At 38.3% G+C, this 22,087-nt stretch overlaps 2 protein-coding genes across 4 annotated transcripts in view; one reads left to right on the top strand and one right to left on the bottom strand.

Moving 5' to 3' along the window:
• The window catches only part of MTMR7 (myotubularin related protein 7), a 154,563-nt gene extending 147,678 nt beyond the window's left edge, over positions 1 to 6,885 (top strand). Inside the window, exons 12-14 of one of the 2 annotated variants that reach the window (XM_004696168.3) lie at positions 848 to 988; positions 1,150 to 1,276; positions 5,206 to 6,885. In XM_004696168.3, the coding sequence (XP_004696225.2) occupies positions 848 to 988; positions 1,150 to 1,276; positions 5,206 to 5,568 (631 nt within the window). In that variant the 3' untranslated portion in view covers positions 5,569 to 6,885. Of the gene's footprint in view, positions 1 to 847; positions 989 to 1,149; positions 1,277 to 2,129; positions 2,276 to 5,205 lie in introns of those variants that run through there. The other variant, XM_045286553.1, reaches the window with a different exon arrangement.
• A 993-nt stretch (positions 6,886 to 7,878) lies between these two features.
• The window catches only part of VPS37A (VPS37A subunit of ESCRT-I), a 41,018-nt gene continuing 26,809 nt past the window's right edge, over positions 7,879 to 22,087 (bottom strand). Inside the window, exons 5-12 of one of the 2 annotated variants that reach the window (XM_004696169.2) lie at positions 20,890 to 21,112; positions 19,857 to 19,927; positions 14,896 to 15,023; positions 14,755 to 14,813; positions 14,604 to 14,672; positions 12,791 to 12,934; positions 11,986 to 12,066; positions 7,879 to 10,694 (exon numbers count right to left, since the gene is read on the bottom strand). In XM_004696169.2, coding sequence (XP_004696226.1) covers positions 11,986 to 12,066; positions 12,791 to 12,934; positions 14,604 to 14,672; positions 14,755 to 14,813; positions 14,896 to 15,023; positions 19,857 to 19,927; positions 20,890 to 21,112 — 775 coding nt within the window. In that variant the 3' untranslated portion in view covers positions 7,879 to 10,694. The remainder of the gene's footprint in view (positions 10,695 to 11,985; positions 12,067 to 12,790; positions 12,935 to 14,603; positions 14,673 to 14,754; positions 14,814 to 14,895; positions 15,024 to 19,856; positions 19,928 to 20,889; positions 21,113 to 22,087) is intronic. The other variant, XM_045286554.1, reaches the window with a different exon arrangement.

Below are 22,087 nucleotides of genomic sequence, written 5' to 3'. Positions count from 1 at the left end.
AAACTCTCATGTAGACGCACAGATGTGTTTGTTCCCTTCATTAGCCCTCCAATTTCTGCCTGATCCCCATAGAAGAGTAGCAAATTTACAGGAGCTTTCCTGGACTCAAAGAAGGTGACTTCTTCATTTAAAAGAAAAATTAGATATCTTTGGTAGATATTCTACTGTAATAAGAATGTCAAAGGGAACTGGGAAAGCACATTGGAAACTCAGTCCACTGTTGGTTCAGAGAGCAATTACATTGCTTTTATCCAGAGTGGAAAAGTATATAAAATATGACTTTAAATAAATTATGAAGTAAAAAATTTAACAAAAACAAAGTGAGTTGTGAAGTGCAAATATAAGAACAACTTTACAGTTTTGAAAAAGCAAAATTATTTTCATTGTGGTATCAGATTTTAATTAATGTCTAATTTAGAGTTTTATACTGTCTGAGGTGAACAGAAAGATTACTTCTTCCAGTGGGTTTGAGGTGTAATATGTGATTTTTCTTCAGCTAAGCCCATAAACCCAAACCAATGCATTTCTATCAAGTCAATTCTGACATGTACCAACTCCATGTAGGGTTTCAGAGGCAGTAAATCTTTATAGAAGCAGATAGTCTCATCTTTCTCCCACAGAGTGGCTGGTGAGTTTGAACTGCTGACCTTGAGGTTAGTAATCAAGTGCTTCATCTGACAGCACCACCAGGACTCCTTAGTGGAGGGGGTGTAAATATCTTTGATACAGAACAGGACCGACTGACACATAGCAACTATCGGTTCCTTTCCAGATGTAATATTATATATCTACAATTGTTTTAGACCCAAGATAGATCCTTCTCAGGTTATTTTTTCTTTTTTTACAGAATTGAAGAAAGAACATACTCTTTGTGGGCTCACCTGTGGAAGAATCGAGCCGACTATCTGAATCCTCTGTTCAGAGCGGATCGAAGTCAGACCCAGGGAACCCTTCATCTCCCCTCAGCGCCCTGCAACTTCATGTACAAGTATGTCATCTTCTGGGACCTGCCCATGTGTGTGGTTAGGAACTCAGGTTCTAAGTGAGACTGTCATTTGCATTTCTGGTCATTTTACGAGTGTGTGAAGTTAGCGGACAGGGCCGGTGGTGATAATGGTGGTGTCATCTGAGTCCTGCTGTCCTTCTCAGGTTTTGGAGTGGCATGTATAACCGCTTTGAAAAGGGGCTGCAGCCGCGGCAGTCAGTTCCTGATTACCTGATGGCAGTGAAGGAGGAAACGCAGCAGCTGGAGGAAGAGCTAGAGACCCTTGGAGAAGTAAGACGCACTTAACAAGTGTTCCTCTATTTTCGGTGTCGTTTGTGTTTTCAGGAGGTCTGCACCATAGAAGCCTCTTCTGATTGAGCCCACTCTTTGCTGTTGAATTGGCTCCAATTCATAGCAATCTTGTGGAGCAGAGTAGAACTCCCCCTATAGTCATCATTCTCCTGCACCGAGGCTGGTAGCTTCTAACCAGAGAGCTTTTGGATCAGCAGATGAGTGCTTCGTCATTGGGACCTTAGAGAACAGAGTAGAAATGCCTTTGTGGGTTTCTGAGACTAAATCTTTATGGGAGCAGAAAGCCTCATTTTTCTCCCACTGAACACCTAGTGGTTTTGAACTGCTGATCTTGTGGTTAGCAGCCCAAGACATAACCCACTATGGGACCAGGGCCTCTTTCTCCCGACTTAAGACATGTGAAATGTACCAACATAGCCAGCCCTATGTATTTTTGGTCAGTGGACAGCCTGAAACATAATCCCACCCATGTGGGATAATTGAAGGCCAAACCTAGACATTTAATATACTTGAGCTATCTAGCCATTGGCTCCTTTCCATGGTGCACTGCACTTGTGGGCTGTTCCTACCATAGGTCTATTTTCTTCATTATTGTTATTTTAGTAATAAAATTAATGAATCCCTACTCAAGATTATATAAAAAGTGGAACCTAAAATGAAAGAATAAAATCAAATACACAAATATGATGTTACCTTTTATCTTTAAGATTATATATTTACATTAAGCTCTTAAATGGTGATAGCTGAAGCTGATTGTAAATTGTCTATTTTTCTCACTTCCATAACGTCCTAGTATTTGTCTGATTTCTTAATTATAAAACTTTATTTCCAGTGATACCACTGTAGTTTGTAGATGTCTACAACCCACCTGGACTCTTCACCCAGCTTCACGCCTCTAAAAACCCTGTAACATCATCATGACATTCAGTCGTTCAAGAACCGGCAGTGAATTCCTATTGCCCGGACCTGAGTTCTAAATTAAGGCTTCTTGTTTATTTATATATGTTTATAGATATATTTAAATAAATCTTATTTAAGTGAATAAATAAGGATCCTTGAGATCATGTGTAATACATATACGAGAAAAAGGACAAAAAGTTGCCAGTAAGTTCTTTCACTCCAGTTATCAGAAACAAAAATAATGTGACTGGAAGACCACTTCTGGTTTCCTGCTGTCAGTCTTAATAAAGGTTGGCAAAATATAAGTTCAGTTTCAAGTCTATTCCTTTGCCCTGCAGATCATCCTTGAAAACGGCGGGTGGCCGGGGTCGGGGAAAGTGCCGTAGGTTTCAATGGCCCCCATAGTGAGACGGATTCTTTCTGGTCCCCTTAACAGTCCAAGGAAGTGTCACCTTTCAAGATGTAAATGTCTCAGGAGGGTTAAGATCTTAAGTCTAGTTAAACTCAAGTACATTCTTGGGGTAGATGACTAAAACAAATTCAGGAAGGTAAAATGTTTGTTTTGAGAACTTTGAAATCAAGCGTAAGTTTTACTCTATTATAACTTTATGAGGGTCAAACAAAACCATCTCTGGATCTGTATATGGGGCTTGGTCTTAAGTCATTGAGCTTTAACATCGTTAGAGAGGTCGTTCTAAACCCTGTCTGCATTATAACCCTTACCTCCCCCCAACACAAGCTCTTCATGCTCAAACTCTAAACCAAGAGATTCTGATGGAGCTTCTTATAGATCCTTTAGACAGAGGCTCATGTTCTACCACTGGGGCAGAGAGACCGTGATCATATGCAGAGAACTGAAATGAGCCATAGATTAGGCTTGTAGAATTCTAGAAGTTAGGCCTCTTATCAAAGGCCACTCATTTCGTTGGGCCAATATTTCTTACTCTTCCTTACGCTCCACTTTTCATAAAAGAGTTCTTCTAATTTATGTTTCAATACTTGAAAAAGTGCTAAAAAATATTTGGACTATCTGGAAGTATCAGGATTTAAAATCTTTAGACCTCTGTTCTTTATGAACTAACTCAATGCTTGGAGTTGATTCTGACTCATCGTGACAATACAGGACAGGGGACTTGTGGGTTTTGGGTCTCTTTATGGGAGTAGAAAGCTCAGTCTTTCTCCCTTGGAACAGTGGAGGGTTTTGAACTACTGACCTTGCAGCCCAACTCGTAACTATTATGCCATCAGGTTTCCCCTATTTTCTTACAAATCGGTCAAAATTCCTAGGCCTAGAATTTGAGATTTCCCCTACCAAAAAAAAAAAAAAGAAGAAAAATCAAACTCCCTGCCATCAAACCAGTTCTGACTCACCAGGATCCTCTAGAGAGAACAGAGCAGCCCTGTCTGTCCCTTTGGCTTTCCAAGACCAACTCTCCCCAGGAGCATCCGCCTCATCTTTCTCCCCACTGCTCCTTCATCCAACGCTAAGTGTTCCGTGTCTTGTACTCACCACTGCAGCGGCTCTCAACTTGGGGGTTGAACCACCCTTTCCCAGGGGTCGCCCGATTCATAACAGCAGCAAAATTACAGTTATGAAGTAGCAATGAAAAGAACTTTAAGGTTGGGGGGTCACCACGACATGAGGAACTATATGAAAGGGTCCTGACCTGAGGAAGGTTGAGAACCACTGTCTTTCTTCTGGTGCTTTTCCTCTTACTGGTCCTCCTGCCGGGAATATTTTTTTCTGCCCCTCATCAGCATATTCAAATACTATTCCTTCATAGTTCTGTTGAAAGTGTTTCTTCCTTAAAGTTTAATCTGACCTCTAAAACTATTTCTCCCAACTAATTTTTTACACTTCTAAAGAAATCCATCTTAGGTGAACTCTCTTTTTAAAAACAAATTTATCAGCATATGATTCACATTGCATATGGCATACAATCCAATGCTTAAATTATATTGGGAGTTGTACAGTTATCACCACAATTCGTTTTAGAACATTATCTTCTTTCTTGTACTTTGTTATTAACTCTGAACTCTGCCTCTTAAATAGTTGGACCTCTGTTTATCTCAGTTCCCTACATTGTCCAGCAGTGATTTTGCAATTCATGTGAATGAGTTTTTGAATGGACATGTAATACTTGACCATATAAGACCTTCCCCTCTGACAGTCAAGGAAGAAATCTGGTAAAGCATATTGTGAACAAACCAAATATCCGCCAGTGAGTGGGTGCAACGGATAAACCTGTAGCCTATGCAATCCATGGAATATTCAGCCTTAAAAAGGAACGGAGTCCCGTTCAATGCAACATGGATGAGCCTCTCAAACAGTATGCTAAGGGAAAGAAGCCAGACCCCAGGCTTATATTGTATGCTTCCATTCCTATGAAATGTTCATCCAGACCAGGTGACCCCACAGAGATAGAAAGCAGATTAGTGGTTACCGGGCTGTGGGGAAGGGAGAATGGCAAGTAACTACTGAAGTTTTCTTTTGGAAATGATTTGATTAGTCGTGGAAGTTCAACCGCCTTGAGAGAATACTAAAGCCCGCTGCATTGTACACTTCACGAAGGCACAATGGAAAGTGGGTTATATCGCAGTAAAAACTGAGGTAAAGTAAACCCTTCATTCCTGATTTCTAAAAAACTATTTTGAGTTCCTAGGATAAAAATCATTCTGTAAAATCATGTAAGAATCCTTGCAAATATGGAAAGGAGAGTACTGACTGTCAGGTGCTTCCTCTATGTGAGGTTTTAGAAATTTTATAGGTCATCGAAGCGAAGTCAGGTCTTAACGTTCCTACGTCAGAGATGGCGAAACCAAGCCACATGGAATTGAGTGATTTTGTCCACAGTCGCGAAATCGAGCTTTGAGTCCGTGCCCGCATAAACCCCACGTACTCAAGGTTGTACCTGGCTGGAAGGCGAATACTAAATGTATGCATGTATTGAGCAAGAGGGAAGTTACTTATGATTTTTTTCCCTCTGAAATTATTCTTTCTTTTCTAGAGGCTGGAAAGACTTCAGAACGTTCCGTTCAATTGCACTAACGTGAAGAGTAAGCAAAGCGAACCCAGCAAACACTCAGGGTTTTCTCCTTCAGACAACAGCACAGCCAACACGCCCCAAGATTACAGCGGCAACATGAAATCATTCCCATCCAGGAGCCCCTCCCAGGGAGATGAAGATTCCGCTCTGATTCTCACCCAAGACAATCTGAAAAGCTCAGACCCAGACCTGTCGGCCAACAGTGATCAGGAGTCTGGGGTGGAGGACCTGAGCTGTCGGTCTCCAAGTGGCGGGGAGTGCGCGCCCGGTGAAGACAGTGGCAAGGACCGCGATTCCGATGAAGCAGTGTTTCTCACTGCGTGAGCTCTCGCCGGGAGCTCCAAAATAAAACACGCAGGGAACTGTGCAAGGCAGAGTACAAAATATCTCAAGAAATGGTATGTGTCAGCAGGAATTAGAAAACGTAATGATAAAAAGGGAAAAGACCTTTTGCTTTTGATCAGGTGTTGAAGAACAGGAAAAAGCCATTTCTCCTCTCTACTGTTAACGCTTTTATGACTTGTGGGACAGAGAGGGCTGCCTATGCCTTCCGTCCCTGGAGTTGGTCCTGTCCCACTGATGACCCATGCTGTTGGCAGGCAGGGTGTGGGTAACTGTTTGCAGTGAGCGTGTGCCACAGAGACAGTAGTTTGTACAGGGGAGTGTATGAGGTGCTGCAGCAGCCTAGAGGTGTGAGTGTTTAAAACGTTTGTCTTTTTTGGCTTTTGTAAAGCAAGATAAGCCTTGTATTTCCAGGTTCCTGTGCACTATTTGGAAGTTGCACTTACAAATGTGAAATGTGAAAATTCCACATTCCAGCACAGACTGCATTTTCAGGTGCCATACATTACATGTACCTGTCAAAAGAGCAAGAGGATGATGCAGAGTTCAGAGCAACATATCTGTCCCATGTAATTGTCCCTAGAGCCCAGAGGGATGTGTCTCACATAATCCTGCCCTGAGGTGATACATGTGTGTCCCATATTTATACTCCGAGTCCATAGCATATAGTCCCAAATAATATGTGTAAAGATCCTTCCCCCTTATTATCTGCCCCAAACTCAGACATACTCAACGACTCAGCATGCATTCCATTAGTGAAAAAACACTTTAGCACCAAAATAGTAGCAGCAGATAATGGTTTGGACATAAAAGGGCTAAGAAAATTATTTCCCATTTCAAATTCTCACTCCAAAATTTTGCTTGTTAGAGAGCGATTTCTACCATTATCAGACTTTCTAAACAGAAACCTCTCGTTAGAACATGCATCTGTAGGGTGTCCCAACCCTTTCTGTTCTGCTGTTATTCTTAGTTAATCTTTCCCCTATTCCATTTACAGGTCAATTCTTTCCCCTAAATTATTTAATATTGTCTTCTTTTCTATGTTGTTACTATTTTAAAACAGCACATTGTTGAGCTGTACCATTTTCTGGTAATAGATGTGTCCCTACACTTGAGGGGCTTCACAATTATTTAAGCTTGTTTCAGATTTAGTAATCACTGCTCCTTAGATATTTTGCATTGTTAAACATTTTGTTGCTTTTCTTGAACTTCTGATACTCATCATTTTAAAAAATGCTAAGACTTGTGACTTCTTTGCTAATAGGTGTCTAATACTTAATAAAGCAGAAGCACCATCCACTCTCTGATTCTTATGTATGGATTCAGACCACATAAGCATTATTAATACCAAGTTTATATTACTGTTCCAGAGACTACAACTTCCGAGACATGTAGGCCAACCAACAGCCTGATCTCTGCAGAATAACACTGTAAAATTTCAAGGGAGGAAAAGTCCCCAGTTAAGAACTAGAACATGGTTTAATTAACATTAGCAACATCTGGTAACTTGATTGCTGAAAGTTATGAGTTTTTATAATTGCAAAAGTGAACATTTGAACCAGAATAATTTCTTGTTTTATAATAAAAAATAGGACTTTACTGGGTTAACTAAACTTCTGAATTGAAAAATGGGTGCAGAAAAGTTGCCATGTTTGGATGAGTGATATTCAGTGTATACTTCAAACATCAGTGCATTTTAGAAAAAGGAATTTATTCAGATTTCACTTTTATAAGCCACATAGGTATTTTGAATATGTGAACTCATTTGTAGGAAAATGTTAAGTTTTACTGAAATGGGTATAAAATAAAGGGTAGGAAACTACATCAATGAAATGGAGTACAAAAGATTCAGAGAGTATAGCAATGTATAAATAAAGTAATATAGCCTAAGTGTAATTGTGCTGTTTATATTTCAATATATATTTACTTTAATAACTTTATATATTTGAGACCTGTACTCTAAAGGTCAGAAATAAGGCAAAAGTATAATTCTTCTAAAAAAGTGAGCATTCTCTAGTGAGAGTTCCCAAATTATTTAAGAATAAGGACTGTTTATTAGTTTTCTGCAATATACTCTATGTAGTACAGAATAACTTGTTAATGATATTAGGATACGATAGCATTGGTTTTACAGTTTTTTGAACATAACCTGCTTCATGTTATTCTTGCAGTTGCCCAACTCGTAGAAACCTTGCTGCCTATTGAAGTTGTGATTTTGATTCGATTTGGCAGAGTAAGTGTGCCAAAGGAAATTACAATATAATTTAACAACAAAAAATGACACAGCAATTATGCCAAACAGGATTATACATTTATTTTTTTTAAAAACCAGTATAAATATTTGATATCTTAAATTTTAATTCTTTAATGTGGCATCTTCTACATCAGAGCCATAACTTTTCATTGGTTGTCCCAAGTTGTTACAAGACATTATAAGTATATATTTATTTAGACTTCTTTTAGGAGGGTGACCTGAGGCTGAAATTGATTTTTAAAAAGGTTATGATTATTGCTGATCAAAACTTGTTTTGCTTTCAGAAGGCCTTAAAAGAACATGGTCAGTCTAACATGAATCTAAGGGTACATTATAGTTTTAAATCAAAGGTCAATCAGAAAGTGCTTATTTAGGGCAAGTGGTATAAAGAAATTTCAGAATTGACCAAAGTAGCTAGTAATTTTCAGAGCTCAGATGATTTATTATTTAGTGATATTTAGATATTAGACACTATAAAAATGGATTAAAATTTTATTATATTCACTTACCTAATGTTCCTAATCAAGAATGAAACTTCCTAAAGAATTTAAGTGAAAGTATGGAAAAAGAGGGGAAATCTTAAAAAGCATTTTTATGCCTTCAGGGCACTCTAGGGGAAATTTAATTTCTTCCCCTTCAACTTGAGAATATATGAAATATGATTACGCTTACTTGTCAAATCAACCTGTATCCCAATAGTAATTCTCTACTTATCACAGAAATGTCTTCCATCCTGGACACATCCTTCAGTATGTACCTCATTGATATGGAATTTCTTCTGTTTTGAGATGTTTTAATGTCTATCCATAACAAACTACCACCTTGAACTGGCTAATAACCCCCACTCTTTCCTCTACATTTAGATTTCCATTTAGTCTTCTCTTAGTTGTTAAAATAAAATCAGAATCTTTGCTTTGATAGGCATTTCTCTTTTCCTTTGGCATTGTTTCTGCCATATGACTAATTTTATGAAAACAGTCATAGTTATAAAAATGATAGCTTCTAAAGTATCTACTATAAAAGCAGAACCCGAATTCAAAGGTAGACTTTTTCCATCTCGTGTGATTTAAACTACCTGTATGACTGGATTGTGATGAAATATCTACTCCTTTCATTTAAGAAGGAGAGACCAAGCTGTGTTTAGCGTGAAGCTGGGATAAGGCATGACGTCATCGAGATGTACAATGTTGGTTGTATAGATGAGGCTTAATTAATTAGTCTGTGGGTGCTTAATAAAACTGGTTTGGTCTGCTGGTCTGTTATTGGCCAGATTTGGTTTCTAAAAAAGCTCCATGACTGTTTGCAAACAACGAGCTTTGTAAAACTGAAGCTCTGATAGCCAGTGCTATCTAAAGCTCTCTGAAGACCCAGAGGGCTCTGCCACAGCTCCAAACATTCTGACCTCACCTGTACATCAGGAATGGTAAATAACTACGCCCCCCTCACACAGTCATCCTGAAGGGTAAGCAACAAGTCCTTAGTAGTGCCAGGAGTCTAGACAGGTGATGAATAAATGCTAATCTTTGATCCAACATTGTATCTTTATTGTTTCTGTGAATACTTAATTTTCCACACACATAAACTAGAAGTTCTTTTAAGTGTAAAAAAATAATTTTGTATTTTTAAAGTTCTAATCCCAAAAACATGGATAAGAACAACAGCAGAATAAAGAGAAGGTAAACTATACTGTATGCTGGTGTTTAGAATGACAATCACATTGGGATGAAGTTTAAATAAAAATACGCTTCAGTTTGTCTTGTGATTTTAGACACTACATTCCTAAGCCTTAGAAATATTTTCTGATTTTTCTCATTTGTTAAGATTCTCTCCTTTATTAGCTTTTAAGAATAAACGTTAAGTGTTTTCAATCTGTGATACTTAGAAACACATTATTGTATAAAGTACTAGACAGAGATTCCATTAAACTCATTAAATTAGGATTCCTAAGAATATCTTAATTTAACTTGTTACAATAGCTTTCTCCTATGAAATGTTAACTCACAGTACAAGGACAAAAAAACTCATTAACTTTCTTATATCTAGATTGATTATTTACTGAAAAAAAAGAAAGCTATTAACTTTAACAATAGGAATTTAGAAAGCATCTTTCCTTATCCAACCACAAACTTATGAAATATTTTTCTTACAAAATAAGACAACATAAAAGTTTGTGTTTTACTAGTTTAAGTGAAAGGCAGGTGTTTTTATTTCCCTATTAGGTATAATATCCATTTATACCTATATTGCTTTTAAAATACATATTCTGTTTTAAAAATAAAACACTATATAAGAACAAGTATCTTATCCTTTAGGTTTATTGTACTTACTAAAAGTTAATTTCTTTGAGACAGCACACTGGCAAGGTTAGTGTTTCCTGACCCTCTGGATATTTCAAAACAAACTCTTTTCAAAGTGCATCCAGAAACTTTCGAAAGAAAAACCCACGAGGGAAAAATCTAAATGACAAATCATTCTTGATACAGAAATGAGGGGTTTTAAAATAAAAAACACAAATTTAAATGAGATAATTTTATAAAATATTGAAACCTAGCTAAAATAACATGCATAGGTATTTAATTTCTAATAAGAGAGGTATGGCAGTGAAACCCAAATAGGCTAGGATTTATCAGTAATAAATAAACATTTTCAGTGCAAAGAGTGCAGAAAAAATTTCAAAGATTACAGCAATCATTCTAACCTGTACAAAATCAGTCTGTTCTATATACAATCTATGTCATTAGTCTAAAAATTCAGCCGCTGGGATGAAATGCCAATTTGTGAATCTTGAGCATAAAACAATGTGTTGAGTTGTTTTGTCCCATTCCTCTCTTGGTAGTTCATGTTTTCAAAAAATCTGGAAAGAAAGGAAAAATTATAATCAGGCCTGTGCCGAATCTCCTCAATGGCAAGGGCTTGGGGGTGCATAGGTTGAACCATGTGCAAGAGTAGCAAGAACACAACAGAGAGAGAAACAATAGGGAAACGAGAAAGAGAAGGAGAGCCGCAGCGATGAGAAACAAGCAGCCCCGGGAAAGATACCTTCAGCCCCGCTGGTGGCCACTCAGAATTAGGGTACAGCTACTCCTCTCGACCAGCAAGGACGCTCACCACTAGCCTGTGGTTCGATGATCATAGACCACGAGTCCCCTTTATCATTCATTAGTCGGTTTTCAATCTCAAGGTGAGTACGCGCTACTTTCTAGCATTTCAATATGAGGTATAGTTAAAACGGTTTGGGTAGAAATTTATGCTAGCAAACAAGGCATTCCTAAAACAAGATAGGGTAGAGAGTAAAGGAGAAAATCAGGAAGAGGATGGACACAGAAAGGTAATGGTGGCAGAAGAAAGAACATAACATATATGCGGGGGGTGGGGAGGGAGAATGGGAAATTAAAATGGATCTGAGATACAAGAGGGCTCCAGATAAATTTGTGGGGGGAAAAGGTGATGGAATTCTTCCTAGAACTTCCTGAAGTCCTCTCATATAGGTTGGATTATAGATATCTGGAAACTCGAGAGAAATTTGGTGTTGATTGTATTATGATCAGGGCTTATTATGGGCTCTGGGGCAGAGAAATGCTTTTTAGGAAGTAGTATTTTTAGGACAGTCATTCTGTCATTGTTGTACAGGTAGGAGATGCTCTAAAGATTGTCAGCAAATTACTGGAGTAATCCTGGTGTGAGACACAGACCGGAGGTTCACTGTAGAGGAAGAGATGATGGAGACTCAAGGGAAATACGACAAGTAGGTGAGAGGGTAACAGTCTACACACCAACCTGAGTGAAAGGAATAACCATAGCTTAAATTCTAAATACCAAACACCCAAACCATCAAGTCAATGCTAACTCATAACAACCCCTGTGGGTTTCCAAGACCATAACTGTTTATGGGAGTAGAAAGCCCAGTCTTTCTCCATGGAGCTGCTGGTGGTTCTGAACTGCCAACCACAGAGATTGCAGCCCAATGCGTAACCACTACACTACCAGGGCTCCTTACATTCTAAATAAGTAGCCATGATATACTGAAAAATACTTTCTATGTAAGCTGACAGCACACAGAAAATATCTGAAAGATTTCTACTGCTGAGAGCCCTTCAGCTACAAACATCATTGAGATTTAAACTTTTGGAACTACAACAAGTTACCTATAGTGGGGCATGAAATTGGCTATGCATTGCTATTGCCTGTTGAAGCTTCTCTTCTTTGGCTCGTCTACAGTGGCAAATCTACAAGATAAAAATTATTCTTGGTTAGCCAGGAAGACTAAGAAAACATTAAAACATAGTCATAGGTAGTACAACAGAATAATGGATCAATAATCAATGTCTTATAAGACTAATGCTATAAGAGGCAGGTTACTAATATCCCCGAACTTACATATTCTCTCAAGAAAAATGAGAATAAAATCTACCCCACCTTCTTTAAGAAGATATCACACACACACACACACACACAAGAAGGTATTACACATAGTCCAAATTTACTAACCAAGACATGTTTTAAAATGTGATGTTAGATAAATATCTAGGATTCTACCGGTGGGCAAGAAACTAAGTGGCCTTTAACAAAAAAACAAATAAAAAATGGAATGAAAATATTAAACAGAAATTAGCATCTCAATATTTTAAACATTTGTTCTATATAGATGAGTCTCTCTTTAAATAACTGTAAAACAGATTACTTCAGACTAGACTGAAGCTGAGTAGCAACTTTGTTGCAAAATGATGGGATAATATTATTTCTAGACGGAATTACTATTTGATTTACCTGGTAATATACCAACAAGAGGTTTAAAGTTATAGAAGGATGCTGCTACCATTCTCAATAAAGACTGTTTAGTTTTCTCTTGTGATATGCAAAACTCTAGCTCAGTCATAGTTTTTTTGCTCTTGAGATCTAAGTCACTGATAATACGCTGCCATCTGTGCTCAACAGGAGAGTATTACATACAGTTCTCTTTTCCATGAAGCTACTGAGAAAATCATCTATTTCAGTTTTTCCCTCCAAGAAGTCTTCAGCGATATTATCGGATTCTTCCTCAGCTTCATGTGCAGCTACTTTCAACCTGGCCTGCAGGGCGCTTGCACTACAGCTCTGAAAGAGAACCAAGCAGTGTTAGCTGACGGTGCTCCAGCAGCTCCTCACCGGGAGCACAACGAGGCTGAGTTGAGAAGCTTTACACGGCCTTTCTGGGCAGAAGTCTGCTACTATGCGGTGATCCGTGTGGTCTTCTGTTGGTGGGTATATGGATATAACACGTGAGAAACCAATTCACTGACTACAAAATATTTTATGTCAGAAAGAAAAAACACAAAACACTGCCATCAAGTTGATTCTGGCTCATAGTGACCCTATAGGGCAGAATAGAACTGCACTATTAAGTTTCTGAAGCTGTAAATATACATACACATATATATGTACATATATTTATAAATCATTCATCGGGACTCTTACAGCTCTTAAAACAATCCATACATCCATTGCATCAAGCACATTTGTACATATGTTGCCATCATTTTCAAAACATTTTCTTTCTACTTGAGCCCTTCCCTTGGTTTCAGCTCTTTTCTCCCTCCCACCCCCACCCTTCCACTCTTGTGACCCCTTGATAAGTTATCAGCTATTATTATTTTCATATTTTACACCTTCCCGTCTTCCTTCACCCATGTTTCTGTTGCTCGTCCCCACCCAGGTGTGTGTGTATGTGTGTTTATACGTTGATCATTGCGATCAGTTCTGCTTTCTCCCCGCACCTTCCCCTTGAGGCTGTGAAACGTTACAGAAACAAAGCCTTATCTTGACTTCCTTGGAGTGGCTGGTGGGTTCGAACTGCTGCCCTTGTTAGTCGGCCAATTAATAACTCACTACCCCACCACAGCTCTTGGTGAGAGAAAGGGGCAGGTTATTGTCCTCTTGGGGATTCAAGCACTAGAACACTGTGGTGGTCACACTGATAGCTCCCCAGGGTCCTTGCAACCTGGTATCCTGCCCATGTGCAATCCCCTCCCCTGGAGTGTAGGCTAGCTCCAATGCAAAAACTCACTGCCACTGAGTTAATTCCAACTCAGTGGCTCTTATTGGACTGGGTAGAATTGCCTTGTGGTTTTCTAAAACTGTAAATCTTTTGAGAGGACAAAGAAAAGTCAGTAGTTCGAACCCACCAGCTGCTCTGCAGGAGAAAGATGAAGCTTCCTGCTCCTGTAAAGATTTCACAGCCACGGAGACCCTCGGGGGCAGTATCACTCTGTCCTGTAGGGTCGCTATGACTCAGAACTGAGTCAGGGGCAGTGACCTTGGCTTTTTTTAGTTTATGATGTTGGCTACTGGCATAAGCCAAGATTCTTATCCATTCATTTTCTTTTTTCAGAAATATGAGTTGAATTTTATAGTGTCTTGTTGTTTATCACATATCTGTTTCTGGCATAAAATTATGCCTTTCAGTTTGCTATCTTTCCACTTAAGATATTTATACATAAGCATACAACTTCTAAAGTTCCAGTTCTGTGTTGACAGGCTTTCCTACATGGCTTATAATGACTTTATATAGTTATTGGGGATTTTCATAGTTTCTTACAACCTGGAACCAAATATGCTCTAACACAAACATAAATGATTTATAATACATCATATTTGAGAGCTGTTCATCTACATTTCATAGTTTGTCTAACAAATGATTTCTGATAGTAATGCTGGTAAACATATGGTCCACGAACATCAGGGTGAGAAAGTCTTATGATAAAAACAAATGGCTGAACGATCTTACCTCACTAAGTTCATGCTGCCTTTGCATCTTCTTTTCAAAACTAGATTTCATTTGTGTAAGTAATTCATACTAAAACCAGAAAGTAAAAATGCTGTTTTAGTCTACTTTTCAATGACATTAATTCTTCCCTTTAAAGCACACACTCACTCACCTTCTCTAAGACAGTTTGCCTTTTGGCTTCCAAACTGGGCTCCAAAAGGAGGTTTTTCCCTGGGAGAGAAAATCCCCAGTTTATTTCCACATAGAGATCACATTGTACGCGGGAAATCGGAACTGAACCAAGAGAACATACTTGCCAGCTCCTCAATACTGTGTACGAGGTCACCCTTGTCAGTAAGGATTTGCTTTAGTTGAGGCAAAGTCAGAAACTGCTCTAGCAATAGCTCCTCTTGTTCATTCAGATCTGTGAGTTGGGACACACTAGAAACACACAAAAAAAGAGGTTAATGAAAATCAGTCATACTATTTAAACCCCCATGATGATAGTCATGATTTTCCAGTTTTATCCAACCTCAATGATTTTTTAAAGTATTTTTGTATAAAACTTTAGAAAGGCTAACTGTAACCTTAATAGCAAACAAAGCATCCTTCACAATGGGGCAGAACAGTTTATATTCTTACAGACTCTGCAGAAGTGAAGTATGGTCCTCAGGATTGAGTCTCCGAAACTGGTGCTGCTTTTAAACTCGTATCTGTATGGCAGTGTTCACAATTATATAATGGTCTGAAACTAATCCGTTCTACTTAACTCGAGTAACGGAAAAAGGATGAAACTAGTGCTGTCCCTTATTCAGCTGAGCCTCTTAAAATTCTACAGCAGTGACATATTTAAATAGTTTTCTTCTGTTTAATTTCATTGCTTTGGAACCAGGCTTACTGATAATGTAAAGTGAAGTTACCTAAGGAGCCTTGACGGCAGAGTAGGCAACACAATGAGGTCCTTAAATGCAAAGTGGGTGCCATCCCCACCCCCAGCTGCTCCACAGGACAAAGCAGAGGCGTCCCATTCCCACAAAGATTTACAGCCTTGGAAATGGGCAGCTCTACTCCGTCCTACAGGGTCGCCAGGAGTCGGATTCGACTTGATGGCAGTGAGTTTGTCTGTTTCTTCTTTCAAATATATTAAATTAAGAGAAGGTAAATTCATAGGCCAATCACAGTGCAACTTTTATCACTTATTTCTTTCATTATCACATGTGTTGGTGGGTGGGAAATACAATTGGAAGGAAACCAGATTGGTCACTGAAATAAGCTGGTTTATAAAAATCCTTTGCGGAAGATTGTTCTTTCTATTCAGGTAAAGACCAGGTAAGTCAGTGCCCAATTTTCACTCTATGTTGGAAACGGCACATCACTAAAATCTCCCACGACTGGACAGAGTGAACAGTCTTGGCTTTGTTTATGGTGTGGGTACAGTGAGTTAAATGCTGGGCTAACACTCACAAGGCGGGCAGTTTACACTCCGCAGGAGAACCAGGAAAACACCTGCTCCTGTGGACTCTCTCCTGTAAGGTCCCTATGAGTCAGAATCAACTCAACAGGGGTAGGCTTTGTTTAGCTGGGTTTACTAAACTCTAAATGAACTAACTGTCCTATAGCTGAGTCTGACTTGCATCAATCCTATAGGACAGAGTAGAACTGCCCCTGTGGGTTCCTGAGGCTGTCAACCTTTACAGGAGCAGAAAGCCTCATCTTTCTCCCTGAGAGCAGCTAGTGGGTTCGAACTGCTGACTTTGCAATTAGCAACCCAACTCATAATCCACTTGCCACCTGTGCGACAGTATATGAATAGGGAGCCTTGGTGACACTGGGTTGGGGATTAGGCTGCTAACTTCAAAGTTAGCAACTCAAACCCACCAGCTGCTGTGCAGGAGAAAGATGAGGCTGCCTACTCCCATGAGATTGAGTCTCCGAAACCCTATAGAGCAGTGGTTCTCAACCTTCCTAATGCGGCGACCCTTTAATACAGTTCCTCATGTTGTGGTGACCCCCCAACCATAAAATTATTTTCCCTGCTACTTCATAACTGTAATTTTTCTACTGCTATGAATGGGGTGACCCCTGTGAAAGGGTCGTTCGGCCCCCAAAGGGGTCACGACCCACAGGTTGAGAACTGCTGCTATAGAGGGTCAGTATGAGTCAGACTTTATTTGATGGCAGTGGGCTGGGGAGGGTACATGAATATCCCCAACAGCATCCCAATTTTAACCTACTGAGCTAATAGGTTTATGTGCCTGTCACAATAAAAGACATGAATGTGCTTGAATATGTGTGTAGTACTTATATTCATAATTTTTCTTTTAGAAAACAATGGATGATAATATCAGAAACAAAATTAGACATCTACAGAGAGAAAGAGGGAACTGGAAGAGGGCAGAAATGGAAACTAAGCCTGAATATATCTTTCAGTTTGACAATGAAACCATATAAAAGCATTACATGATTACAATGCACAAGTATAGAAGAAAAACAAAGCATCTTTAAAATTCAAAGCAGAAGAAATTAAATGAACCTGTTTTGTGAAGTTACATAATCATATACAGAGAAATATCATTTGAAGTGATGTTAAAAAATAGTATTTGGTTGTACATCTCTGGTAGAATATATCCTAAAACCCCAAACCCAAACTGTAACCTGTACTCTCTAATCTCAATAGTAAATGTGTATCCTAATCTGAAAACCAGCGACAGCCCTTCAGAGGGAGGCTGGCTTCAGAGGTGGGGAAAGAGATGTTGATGATGAGCCCAGGACATCTTTGTTTTGTCAGAAAGGACACAACAGTCCCCTCAAAGAGTTCCCTGTTGACTCTACAGTCAACAGGTAAAGAAAAATGATTGCAATGGATTAAAACATATTAAGTATATTTTTAAAGAGTACACAACAAAAAAAGTCCATCCACCAGAACAATTTTGTAGTTTGCTAATGCACCGATGCATTGTTGTAAATACTGAAAAGAGGAAAAAGTCAAGCATTTATTTTGCCTTTTCTGTATGAAGTAGATTTCAGTATAATTCAATAGTTAAAATTTTCTACTAGTAATTAAATAGAGAAGGAATGATAGATGAAAATATATATACAACCCTTAATGAAATAAGGGCTGGTTAACAGTTTCAGATGTTTCAATCCAACTATGCTAATCTCACTAAAAGGATTACCAGTACTAAAACGATGATCAATACTGTCTGATGTGACTCAATAGAAAACGTCTACTAAATATGATGTGTGTATCCTTGCGAAAAGAACTTGGCCTACTCTAAGCCAAGGGAACACTGACGGTATAGTGGTTACATGTTGGGCTGTGATCCACATGGTTGGCAGTTCAAAACCACCAGCAGCTATGTAGGCGAAAGACTGGGCTTTCTACTCCTGTAAACCCCTTGGAAACCCACAAGGGGCTGCTAGGAGTCAGTCTTAACTTGATGGCAGTGAGTGAGTTTAATCAAACTTCTAGATCTAGCCACCAGAAGTAGAAAGTTGAGGAACATCTATTTATTAATGGAGAATATAATCAGGCAAAATCAGGAGATGGGAAATTCTGAAGGACAGATAATTTTTTCAATAATTAAATAATGCTATAAGATACATATGAAGGAACTTAAAAAAGTTCATGGAAAAGTTGAATTAAAAGAGAATGGAATTTTTTTGAAACCTTCTTGTACATGCATTTACATAACTATAGCTGTAAACATATACAATAAAATATGACAAATTGTTAGCAATTAAAAAAACAAAGATACAGTATCCAAATGCAATGTGTGGACTTGTTTTTGAATCCTGATTCAAGAAACCAACAACAAACATATTTTATGATTAAGATACTTGCAAAATGAGAAGACATTAAAGAATTATTGATTTTGTTAGGATAATAATGATACTGAGTATGGCTACAGCTTTACTACAAAGAAGAAAGTGGCCCTCATCTCGTAGAGAAATTTACTGAACAATTTGAGTGAAAATATTGTATGTGGACTTGCTTTCCAATAATTCTGATCCACATCTGCACCCCTCTCTCCCTGCCCCACCCCCCCCCACCACAAAAGGAAACAACTGGGTAAGAAAGCACAGGAAGTAAGATGTACAAAGAGCTCACTTTAGTTGTTGAGGCTGAATGACAGGTATGTGGAGGCTCAAGATACCATTGTTTGCCTTTGTGTATTTGTTATTTCCATAATGTCTTCAAAAGAAAAGAATGGGAAGAGAGCAGGCACAACTCAACGTTGTTAATACGAAGCATGTTATGAATTACTGAGGCTTCAGAATCAAAAAGAGCTTTTTGTTAATGGAACCAAAGCTTTAGTCCTACTTCCGGGGGTGGTTGTGAGCATTGCAAAGCATGTAAACCATGAACACATTCATAGAGCTGGTATAAGCATTCATTATTTTTTTACTAACAGAAATATTAAAATTGCTAAATGTAAAACACTAAGTCAAAGTTAACCAATTTGTTTTTAAAACATAAAAATTCTCATGGCTGTTTAGTTAGATAGCCCTCGTGGGTGGGATACATCTTCAAGCCAAAGAGAACTACAAAACAAAAGGCTGCAACTACGTCTGGTGGTGGGATGACGGCCGAGGGGTGGTCATTCTGCAGGCAGTGCTTCCCCAAACGGAGTGACCACAAAGCATTTTTCATGAGTCATCGCAGGGGGCCAGTGCGTCATGAAAACTGCCTTCCACTTGAAGGTGACAAACTTATCTGTCATAGATTTTAATAAATGTCTGTCTCTCTGGAAGCACCGTTTAAAATGCATGATAATTTTACTTTACTTCTCTACCACAAAGGTCTATTCATGGAACAATGAAAAGATCTCAAATATTTTGAAAGCTGCAGGAATAATGTGTTCAAGAATAATTTTCAAAAGAACGTAAGTCACACAAGAGAAAAGACCTTGTAATTCTGATAACTATTGTCTCATTCCCAGCTCCAAGGAAAATCCCTTGATACACACCAGTCACTCAATAGATACCGTATACACTCGAGTACAAGCCGACCCAAATATCAGCCAACGCCCAATTTTACCATAAAAACTGCATTAAAAATGTGCTGAAAAACTCGGCTTACACTCAAGTATATACAGTATAAGCTTTAAGACCTAAAACTGGTTTCTAAAAATTTTCCACTAAGGCAAGCACAATATAGGGATAGTGAAGATTTGAAGAAAAATTTTTAATGTTGAGATGAAAATAACCATCTATTTTGTACTGAAAAGAAAATAGACAATGGATGCCAACTTTATGATTCAAGTTTCTTACCTTAGTTCTGAGAGTTCTGGAAACACATCCGGGACCTCTGGCATCTTATAGGCAACACAATTTTGGCTGATCTAAAGAGTTTCAAAGAATATTACATTTCAACCACCACGGAACTGTTCTCATTTATTTAAAAAATAAGTCTAAATGTACTACATGCTCTAACTGCCTTCATCATTACATCTTCATTTTCACATTTCCTTTTTTTCATTACTCTCTTCTGTTTCTTTCAGTTTATTTTTTCATTCAGTGTACAAACAGAGTTTCTGTTTGGGAAGGAAGGAGATATTTAGGAACATGAATACCTATGTTAGCCCCTTTTTAAAAATAATACAGATGTTTTCAGTTAACAGCCATTTAAAAGTTGTCTTAAAATTCATTTAGACTACCAACCTGTAGCTTATTCACAAAACATTCATATAAGGAGCTGTAGGAGCAAGCCCTCAATAAAATGATTTAAGAAAACCAAAACATTCATATACTTATGAAATGCCTTGAGCTAGTAAATACAATTGTGTCCAGTTTCTAAATGATTACTAATTCTGAAATTAGTGTTACCAAATGTGGAAAGATTTTACAGTACATGACCATTACTAAGGGTTACAAATGAACGTTTAAAATCCTTTCTACACACAGAGTACTGGGTTCGCTCTTAGTAACATCCCACAGACCAACAGCGACCAGCTTAGGTCTTCTCTCTCTGCCCAGAGATCTACTACAGGCAGAGTCACATTTAGGCTATCTGCACAATAAACCACGTGGTTTTGGGGGTGGGGGTGGGGTGGTAGTGGTGGTAAAGGTGTCTCTACTAGTTCTACCTCAGTTCCTGTGAACATTGCCTATTCTTCCATTGTGCATCCAACATAACCCTAGATTGTCTGCCTCTACTCTACAGGAAGTTCCCAATTTGCAAGTACTAGACTATTTGCTGTTCTCCTCTACCTTAGTGGCTGGCACATGCAAGCATATAAGTGTTTACAGATCAAAAGATCGAGTAATGACTCAATGGTAAAAATAGAGAAACCCAGAGACAAACCGGTGCTGAAGTTTCTGTCACTGGAATGGGCAATGGCAGACTCGAAAGGATGCCAAATGAAGGAACGGCAGATTTGGCTGTAGCATAACTTGTGGTTGAAGAAACAGTGTCAGCAACAGACACCGCAGAAATAGTCCTGTTAGCTTCTTGTGGCGGGTGTGGAGGGAGAAATGAAAAACCCTGAGAAGCATAAGGAGGCAGTCCACCTGGGTTACTATACAAGCTAGTGAGAAAAAGAGGAGAAAAATTAGCTTTTAGGCATCGTATTAATCCTAGATTGTGCTAAACTGTCATAGTCATGCATTGTAGCTAGAATTTGTTTCTAGATAGCAGTGCTTGATAAAATTATATAATTAAAATAAACCTTATATAAACTCTCAAGGAAAAAGAAATGTGGTTTGCATGAAAAAGAAGATGAATGCTTTCAAAAGCATACAATCAAACTAGTCAGTGTAGGAGTGAATAGACAGGCCGTTTTTGAGTTTTCAGAATTCCACTGGTATCAATCAATATCTTAAGATAACTAGAAGAAGTCACTGGGGAATTACAGCCTTCTGGGGAGAAGGGATTGTCTGTGATCTCATACAATGACCTCACATCCAGAAGAGCAAACAGCCATAAATTCCACAAATGCAAAACCTACATCGCAAAGCCTATGATTCGACACGTCATATTGGAAGAAATGTGAAACTCCTAGCATATAGGTATCATTTTTAAAATATGAAGAGAGGCTTCAGAGAAGTTCATGGAAAAATGGGATTAAACGAGAATGAAGTTTCCCCACAAAAATTTCTAAGCCCCCTCATACATAAAGAATTTCTATAAATCCTCAAAAGGTTAGTGACTCAATAGCAAAACAGAAAATTGAAGAGTATACAAATGAAAGGAATCTAAAAAAAAATAAACAAACAAAAAGCACCCATAAGGCATAGGAAAAGATGTTCAACTTCACTGTTAGAAAAAAATGTAAATTTTATTAACACATCCTTTTCCACCTATAAGACTGGCAAAGATCCATTTTGGTAATATACTACTTTGGCACAGTCTCTGAGGAAACAGTCATTTTGGATAAGAGCACATATTGGTACAGTTACTGTGGAGGGCAATTTTTAAGTTATTTGTCAAAATTACAACTGTGCATACCACTTCTAGAATTTATCCAACAAATATGCTCACATTTGAGTAAAATATTATTTTT

This window comes from Echinops telfairi, unplaced genomic scaffold, assembly GCF_000313985.2.
Source record: "Echinops telfairi isolate 266 unplaced genomic scaffold, ASM31398v2 ScPeMD7_9;HRSCAF=40, whole genome shotgun sequence".
In the NCBI taxonomy this organism is placed as follows: Eukaryota; Metazoa; Chordata; class Mammalia; order Afrosoricida; family Tenrecidae; genus Echinops; species Echinops telfairi.
This window is presented reverse-complemented; position numbering and strand designations above follow the sequence as displayed.